We start from the raw sequence: 9503 nt of genomic DNA on the forward strand, positions 1-9503 counted from the left end.
CTTTCTAAAACTTCTTCTTAAATCGAGGCCAGAGGTTCGAAAATCTCTCTTTCTAAAACTTTTCTAAACCAAATCTCTCTCTACCCTCGTTTTCTAAAACCTTCTCCTTAAATCGAGGCCAGTCTCTCTACCCTCGTTTTCTAAAACCTTCTCTTAAATCGAGGCCAGAAGCTCGAGCATATGTCCGTAAGAACGAATTTATATATATATATATATATATATATATATATATATATATTTATACTTTTAGGACCTTTTGGCTCAAATTCTCTCCCTAGAACGTATTCGTAATACATCACTTCAAATTATTCTTAAATTAGAAATAAAATATTCTTGTGCTTTTAGGAATGTTTTAAAACTATATTAAAGTAGAAAAATTATTAAAATATTAGATAAAAAGTTTGAAGGAATATTTAAATTATTTTTTCATACTAAATCTTTGTAGCGATGATTGATGTGGCATACGAATTTTATAAAACTAGAGAAATTATTATTAAGATTTTAGATAAAATTTTAATTTCAACACAAAAAAAAAAAAAATTAAATTTAAACGACTAAATTTGTAATTTAATATTTTAAAAAAAATGGAGAGTTTTTAATATATTTTTTTAAATTTAGCGAAATTTAAAAAAACAAACAACTATTATTATTATTATTATTATTATTATTATTATTATTATAATATAAAATGCGAATTGGGGTTCATCTTCTCCGACAGTGGGGCCTTCCAGAGGTCTCTAGAGATTGCCAGAAAACAGAAGCCCTTTCTCCTCTCTCTTAGCGTGGCTTCTTCTTCAACAATTCTCTCTGTATTTCCTTCTTTTCTTTATAAAAACCCTTCCGATTCGTATACTCTTCATTGAAGTTCGTGGGAAGGGTATCAGATTTTTAAGCGCGGGTTCTGTTTTCTGAGGTGGGAAAAGGAAGTTCCGTGGAGTATTTACAATTGAAATTTGGGGGAGGAGTTTTTTTTTCTGTTCTTTGATCGGAGATGAAGATGAAGAGAAAAGATCTCGATCAATTTAACGATGAGTTCTCGGATTTCTCCCTCTCGTCGCCTGCCTGGAAGATTCGCCGTCTGGTACTTCTTCTTACTTTTTGCTTTCGTGTTGTTGTTTCTTTCAATGGAGTTTGTGAAGCTTTGTTCTGAGAAATTTTCTTCGATTTTCTAGGATGTTGGTTTACCGCCTATTATAGAAGAAGAACCGCCGGAAATTGCTGGTTTAAACGAAGAACGAATGATGCCTGTAAATTATGTAGCAGGAGGGAACGGTCTGAGGATTGAGGAATTGCCGGACGCTTCTTCTGTTGCTGCTGCTTCAGCTTCTGCTATGGAAGATCGCCCTCTCTGCGATAATCAAGAGAGGGCTATTGTTCTGTTTAAGCCTGTTAACACGTCTTTCTTGCAGTCTTCTCCTCTTTCAGTCTCTGTTGATTCCGACATTATATCTGGCTTCAAGAGTAAGTACCGATTTCAACATAGTTTCTCCGGATTTTTCTCACTTCCGTTTCGATCTTTGAATTCTACATTTAAACTAATTAGATATTGGATTGAGGAATGGATAACTGCTGAAAACGAAGAAAAGATCTAGGGTTTAACCATTGTTGCTGAGAAACACTAATCGTTTAGTTCCTGTTGTTGGTATCTCAAAATGGATTGTTTAGATTGATTCTGATCTCTATGTAACTGACAATTATCAGGCGATATTCTTCGTGAAAACCGTTATGATGGGCGGCTGAAATTTGGTGAGGAGGACGACGAAATGGGGACGGAGAACAAAAATCTTGCTGTTGTTCCTTGGGTTCCGCGGCTGCAGGTTCCTGCTTCCACGAACATGCTTGTCCAACAAGAGGAGGCTCCTCAGTTGATGGAAGCTGAAGAAGTTGGAGAAGCGACAATGGACATTGAAGATGACAACTTAAGCAGTCAACAACACCCTTATGGCTATGGAGGAATGGATGGAGCTAATGCCATTCATCAATGGCACCAACAGCACTGCATGATTCCGCAGCTGCCACAACAAACGTCCTCGCCTATAACATGGTTTCGATGATGGTATGGTACATATACATAGGGAAAAATTACTATCTTTTGATCTCATGGGGTGCTAGATAATAGGATAATTTGCAGCAAATTTGAGTTGAAGAACATATGGGTATAAATATAATGCCCTTGCTCTATTGTTCATCACCATGTGGCAGCTTTTTCATGGGAAGTGATGATGCTTTGCACGAATATGAGGAGTTGCCTTGTTGAGAACTATGAGCTCATGTACAAATTTTTTCCCCACCTTCCGGAACTTCTTGACTGGAATCTAATGAATTAGAGTTATTCTACTTGATCTATGAGTATGGTATCCAAATTTTGATGAGATCATGATGGATAACACTACTACTTCTTTTTATTTATTTATTTATTATTATTATTTTTTTTTTTACTTTTAGTTTTGTGCCTGTTGAAGTAATTGAACTTTAATAAAAATTCACTAATTTATTTTACATTTTTTTAAATTTATGAGACCAAAATTGAGAGTCGAAGATGCTATTAAATACAATACCGGTATTTATAATTTTTACTTCTCTATTATATTACTAAATACAATACCGATATTTATAATTTTTACTTCTCTATTATATTGTTCTCTATTATATTGTTCAATATGGCTAATGTTACTAACTTTATTTTCTTGAAGTTTTGTAATTTTTTTTTTCAAAAATAGAAGAATAAAAAAAAAAAATACTTACTCTAGAAGGACTTATCACTAATTAGTTAGTTATTTCTTTCATCGTCCCAAACGGAACATTAGCATGGTACATAAATATAAATATAACTCGTTGTCAGTTAGTTGTTTCTTTCATCGTGTAACTCGTTGTTGGTACGTGAATGTAATTCATTATTCAAACAACTATTCAGAGTTCCTAGAGTTCCTTGAAAATGAATTACCAAGATAAAACGAGCTTTGACACAGCTATTTTCCAAATATATGGTGATAAATATCGAGATTACCTGTGTCTACTATTTAGGTAGAATACTGACAGGAATAAGAGGGATCCAAAGAAGATACTTCTTGGAAAAGAAGGATCCAGACTCCCTTTTGTCGGAAGAAAAGGAGGATCTGGACAAAATCGATGAAACGGAAGAGATCCGAGCGAATGAAAAGGAAAAGACAAAGTATGAATTCCACTTTAAAAAGACACACTAACAAAAGATAAAAAGACCAATTTTTGAAACTTCTTACTCACAATAGAATAACAAGGAATAGAAAATCCCGATGGTATAACAAGGAATAGAAAACTAATATGAATGAAAAGTACAGGAGTTCGGGGAAATGAATACTAATTCCATAGCAATCAAATAATATAATAAATATTGCTTTTACTGCTTTCTTTCATAACAATACAACCAACACCTAAATTACCTGAAAAAATAAAAGAAACGAAAAAAACAATGCCAATAAAGGCACAAGATGGTACCTATACGATTTGGACGTTTACACGCATAATAGCAAATTGATTGTGTAGTTGAGAGTTTTGGTGTCCCAATTTTCATCTATTCTAGCTGCAGCTTATAGCGCCTACAATGAAATTACAAAGTTAACTGCCATGTCAAATTCTTAAGGATGCAACTCCTTCCATGTTCTAAACCTATCTTCATGGGAAAAATCTGTACTGAAGATCTTCAGAAACAAGAGCTACAACAACCAAACCACGTTCCTAAGGCCGAATAGTAAATTGTAAACCAAAATCATTTATTCCCCACATATGTATTTCTTCTCTGCATAGTATTTCTTCTCGCTTTCCACTTTCTTGGCATTTCGTTTCTGCATGTTATAAATACACAAGAAATGAAAAGTCCAACAAACTCATTAGATTAAGCATTAGTCAGAGCAATATGTCTAAAAGGCAGAAACAGGAATTCCCAAGTATCTGGTTAATATAAAGGCGTTGTCAATTTGACTTCTAAAATTATTCTTTAATGATGAGGTCTTTAGAGGATTTGAGAGGTCTTCGGTTGATGTTTGGACCTTTATTAAGTACAATATCACTTTGTGGGCTTAAGTGGCAAAGTTCTTTTGTTATTATTTGGATTCTTTCACTTCTTCTGAATGAAAGTTTGGTAATTCAGTTTTGAAAATATATAGATATAGTCTATATTGATAGCTAATAACATATTCAAATTTCTATAAAAATACAAAGCAGATTACTTTTCTGGAGTTTAGGCTCAAGAAATAAGAGCATAGAGTGAGTACCTTATAAGCATCGTGATTCGCAACTATCCTTTTGGCTATTGAAGTAGTGGTAATGTTTTTAGGGCTTTCAAGCAACTTGAAAATTCCAATACTCTTTGGAACGGCATACGGATCACTGTCGCCCTGAAACAGACGAGCTCATCTTGTCATGACTTTGTAAATAAGAAAGTTATGAAGAGGCTAAATTTAAAATTTGAAAAGAAAAAAAAATCTCATCTACAGTGAAATAGCTAAACTTACAGCAAAAGAGTTGTTTTCAGCAACAGTCCCATGCACAACTAAAGATATATTGAAAGTAGTTATCTGCCAGAAAAAGAATGCTTCAGTAATTAGAACCTCACAGTTGATGCTCAAAGAGAGTAACTCCCATAAGCAATCATTGGATGCCGACATCCAGTCTAAATTCTATCCATTTCTTTGCTTCTCACCCATGCAGGGAAAAAGGGGCTTCCAACAAGCAATGTGGATGAGTGGGTATAATGTTTAAAGAAAAACCAAAACAGGAGCACACAACTTACCATGTCTTTTGTAATTTCCCAAGGTGCACCGATGATCACCTCATCGACGTACCGGCAACCCAGCACACTGAGACTACGTTCGTGTAAATGCATAATTGGAAATTGCTTCCCTCTAAGTTTACTGCAGGAGATAATGAGATATTAACTTCTACTTTGCTAGCTCATTAAAATCTAAGGGAAAAGTCCATAGCCATAGTCTCAGGAAAGGTATTCAAAACTTCCGGAAGAGAGAAACAAGCGAAAAAGTTGATTGAAAAAGTACAAACAAGTCAAATATTGAGAAGGAAAAGAAAATAAGATACCTCACAGTCTGATCATTATGTATGCCAACTAGTAAAAAGTCTCCAAGCTGCCTAGCACTCTTGAGAATCTGAAAAGAAGGAGGATGATGCGATCACAAAATGGGGTTATTCCTGAGAAATTATTCAGTTATTATTAAGTAGCCTGTAAAGCACAAATCAAATTCATACATAAATGAATTGAAATAGTGGAAAAGAATGCAGAGAATACTTAATTTCCACTGTTCACTTTAAAAGAAAGAAAATGTTTCAAATGTATTAGCTCATGGTCAATAACATTCCCATCCAAGCTCATAATTAAATCTGTAGCTGCCAAATGACTCACACTTAGCGAGTTGGATCTTACTCAAACTAATCCTGCCTTCAAAAAATGAAACTAAGAAAATGATTTCAAAAAATTAAGATATACTCCTGCTGTCTTTTAACCATTGTCAGACATGCAGTATGTGTAACACAGCTACTAGCACTACTACCCTCTGCAATGTTTAGGTGTTCATCGTGAAGGCTTGCTTTTCCCAACAAAGGAAGTGACCTCTTTGAATCATAAGGTCTAAGAATCCTAGTCAAGCTTTTAAAGCTTATGCACAGTTTTGGAATCAGCATCCTAGAGACATAATCTTCCCCAGCTAAAATCTATTGTTTTAAACGGAGGAGTACTGAAAAAATTCAAAGCAAAGAATTGTTATACACACAGACACATGTAAGCATAAAATATCAAAAACCAAACCAATGTTAAGTTTCACATAAAAGCAATCTGGAGTGATGGATGAATAGAGAAGAGATTGTAAAAACTGTGAAGCTCATACCTCAATATGTCCTGCATGAAAAAGGTCAAAAGCCCCATCAATGTACACAATACGAGCATTTTGTCCAGGCCCCTAAAATTGGATATGATAATTTGTTAGCATTAATGGATTAGCCGCAAAACAGAATTTACTACAAAGCGGAGGCTAAGCTATAAAAACTCAAAGAGGGGAAGAATATCATGTTTGCTCGCGGGACATGGACATAGATTAATACAGAGGCTAGATACAAACAGAATCTAGAAGAATGAATTCCTAGATGGATGAAAGGAAAAAATTTCCAAAGACATTTTATGTCATCCTGTATAATACAGAGGCCAAAGACAATTTCTACCAAGGAATTGCCCTTTCATGTTATCCAGTCAAGTTCTTGATAGATGAATAGACGTAAGATAAAAAAATAAATTTCCAACTAGAAATTTCATGTAACTAAAAAATATTAGAATAGACCCGCGGCATGCAAACTAAACGATAGAATCTACTATATTTCAGAAGATTCTCAGAAATGCAGCTTAAGTGACATTTAAAGAATCCCAATCTCTTCCTAACAACCAGACTATCCCAATCCAGGCGAAAGCATAAGTTCTCCCTTCACAAAAGAATTCTTGATTCCCACCCGCATCAGTTACCAACTCATTTAAGGGCTCACCCATTACAACACGCTACATGCACAATATATTAGTTTCTCCCTACTCACATGTTTCCTCCTAACACTTCTTTTAATAAGAAACGGAAATCATTTCATAGACAAAAGTGAGACAACCAACCTAAATAACTGGGTCTATCATCTAACCCTCAAAACTAAATGTAATATCAATATTTCATTAGATGCATCGGTTACAGATTGTGCTGTTCCATTTATTGTCAAAACAAACACTGTATGGACAAGATAGGTGAATCAGTATCTACTGAAAAACAATCCTCCTGTATAAGGCTTCAAGAATCTTTTGGTCACTAGAGAACCATACCCTTCCATTTGAAAACTGTACAATACGTTGTGATGTTGGTAGAAAATGAGAAAGGGCACCATGGGACGGACTTCCTTTCTTAGAATCTCCATTCATGGATGTTGCATTGTGATCTTCTGAATCCATAGTATCATTAATGGAAGAGAGTATTCTTCCTACATCAAGAAATTAATGCAAGGTTAAAAGACAATACAAGAAAATGCAAAACAAAGTTATGTTTCTCGTGACAGTGACCAAAATATGTAGCAAGGAGATGAACGGGGAAAGCAAGAGAAGAGAGGATGACAAAGTGGCACCAACCAAAAACTGCTTGGAGAAAATTGAAAGACTGTACCTACGATATCGGTGCTGGAGACTCCTTCAGTACGCTTGATCTGCTTGAACCGTCCAGCTTTCTTAGCTAAGGCATATGCATCAGTCCCATCTGGAAGTAGGCATGGATCATCTCCGTGAATAATATAGTCAATCTTATGCTCATTAAAGAGTCTGTTCATGAATTGCTCAGTAATTGCATATGGGGCGTTGGAAATAACTTCATCCACCCACTTCAAACCACTAACGAGAGCCAGCCTAAAAGGAGCCTTCGGTTAGAAGAAGCTGAGCAAATTATTGAGGTAAAATTTTAGTTCTGTAAACATTCTAAATTTTGTGACTTCAGGTGTGTGGGTTATGAAAAGTTAAAAATAATTCCAACAACAAAAAGTATAAATAAAATAGAATGTATAAATATCTAAGAAGATTAAGGCAACCTACAATCTATAAGGAGTGAAGATGGGTAGAACATAAATAAGATTTCAGCGGATACCTTTCTTCCATTGGTAACACTGGTGGACCCTTATTCGCTATGATTTCTTCATCACTTACAACACCCACCACCAACTCATCTCCCAAAGCCTTCGCTTGCCTCAACGCATTGGCGTGACCAAAATGCATGAGATCAAAACACCCATCCATGTAGACCCGAATGCGCTTCTTTTCGCTCTTTCTTTTCTGGAAGATACCAAAATCAGACCAGAAGAATGGCAAAGATGGTACTCCAATCCCGCTGAAATAACTCGTAGAAAATCCAAGCAAGGCCGCTGTGAGCATCAAACCACCAAACAAATGTGGGTAGTAACACACACCATCCCATATCCAACCGTTACTTTCATAATCCATTGGTCCCATTTGCTTATAACTTCTCTAGCCTCTCTTTGTCTTCTAAGAGGAGACACAAAACCTGCAACCTGTCATCATCAAGGAGCAAACCAACTTCATCAATACAACATATTAAGGAAGATATTGCATATAGATATAATTTCAGGAAGAACTAAGCAATCAAAGGAAAAACCGTTGGCGTCAATGTTAAGTCGAATTCTTAACAACACAGGTACAATAACATATGTAAGCCGTCGAGTATCTTTTTGTCGGCAAATTTAGAATAGTTCAGACAATATATACGGAATCTGATACCGACCAAGACACGGGGGAATATATGCATAAAATGATGACAAAATGATGCAGATACGTCAGAATGTCAACCAAGTAAGCTAAGAAATTAGAAAAGAAAATAATAATAATAATAATAACGGAAAGGTAATGAAAGAATAACACCGGACCAGACCAACCAGAATTGCCATATTACTCGGTATCCAAATCTAAACAAGTTATAAACACAAATGCAATTCAAAGATTTATCGAAATAATTGGGATCTAATACAAAAACACCCGTCCAGCAGCAAAAACAGAGCGAGAAGAAACACAACAAAACCTGCGAATAACGAAGACAAAGAAACTTCATATAAAGTCGGGGGAAAGAAATGGAAGTTCATAGATACAGATGCGTCAGAGAATCAGCTGAAAAGCAGATCAACAAACAGAAAAAAAAAAAAAAAAAAAAAAAAAGAACAAAAAGAGAAACGCATTTAAAGATCAAAATACAATTTATCCATGACCTCTTTCTGTGTCTCCCCTTGGTTGTTGGGTGGTGCTGTGGGCTCAGAATAGCAGAACGAAAAGGGGCTCTCCGTTCTTTCTTTCTCGCTCGCAATTCCCGAGATGGACAACGCCCAAAAATGTCCGGCTGCCGTCACCTGCTCGAACGGGATATGAGATCTGACGATCAACTCCCAAAAAATAAAATAAGTATTTATAAATTAAAATTAAAATTAATATATAATTTCTTTTTTATCATTTATTAATTTTTTTAATTGGACGAAATTTCGGCAGCGTTCACGTGATTGCTCAAAGCTCCGCGTTTTATTTAGGCGGTTGGGCTTCGAACACCTTCCGTCGTGCAAAAACAATGCAGATACTTATATTAATTTATTTATTTACGAAATATTTTTTTTTTACGATTCCGATTTATCCACGTGGCGCCACTGTATTTAATACGATTTTTGTGGAAGCATATTTCTACAATTCTATTTTAAAACTATTTATATTATTATAAATTAAATACTAATCTTAATATAATGAAACTATACTAATTATCTTTGAGTTATAGAATGTAATTTATAAAATATTAAATTGAAGGTATAAAACATGGAAAACGAATTAAAAGTATAATATTTTAAATCGAATATTATTTTGTACGTTCTTTTATTTATTATTATTTTATTGATGTTTTTGGTAAGTGGACACTGGTAGAATAAAGATAATCATTAATCAACATTAGATTTTATAA

General features: G+C 34.8%; 2 protein-coding genes across 3 annotated transcripts; one reads left to right on the forward strand and one right to left on the reverse strand.

Annotated features, from left to right (window-relative positions):
• Window positions 1-706: 706 nt before the first annotated feature.
• On the forward strand, window positions 707-2340 carry LOC111793929 (uncharacterized). The gene is made up of 3 exons (XM_023676008.2): window positions 707-1081; window positions 1173-1461; window positions 1702-2340. The coding sequence occupies exons 1-3, from the start codon at window positions 992-994 to the stop codon at window positions 2052-2054; spliced, it is 732 nt and encodes a 243-aa protein (XP_023531776.1). The 5' UTR covers window positions 707-991; the 3' UTR covers window positions 2055-2340.
• A 1005-nt stretch (window positions 2341-3345) lies between these two features.
• LOC111793928 (ethanolamine-phosphate cytidylyltransferase) lies at window positions 3346-8958 on the reverse strand. Of its 2 annotated transcripts, XM_023676007.2 has the most exons (10): window positions 8773-8958; window positions 7644-8064; window positions 7173-7408; window positions 6839-6993; window positions 5874-5945; window positions 5071-5138; window positions 4769-4889; window positions 4491-4553; window positions 4251-4373; window positions 3346-3821 (listed from the first exon to the last, which is right to left on the reverse strand). In XM_023676007.2, exons 2-10 carry the CDS (start codon window positions 8003-8005, stop codon window positions 3750-3752), a joined length of 1272 nt encoding a protein of 423 aa, XP_023531775.2. In that variant the 5' UTR covers window positions 8006-8064; window positions 8773-8958; the 3' UTR covers window positions 3346-3749. The 2 variants fall into 2 exon arrangements, with proteins under 2 accessions (XP_023531775.2, XP_086979595.1); XM_087123469.1 differs by lacking the exon at window positions 8773-8958 and having other exon boundaries at window positions 7173-7435; window positions 7644-7783.
• Between the last annotated feature and the right edge of the window lie 545 nt (window positions 8959-9503).

Source organism: Cucurbita pepo, chromosome 4, assembly GCF_057944985.1.
Source record: "Cucurbita pepo subsp. pepo isolate OVF chromosome 4, ASM5794498v1, whole genome shotgun sequence".
Classification (NCBI taxonomy): domain Eukaryota; kingdom Viridiplantae; phylum Streptophyta; class Magnoliopsida; order Cucurbitales; family Cucurbitaceae; genus Cucurbita; species Cucurbita pepo.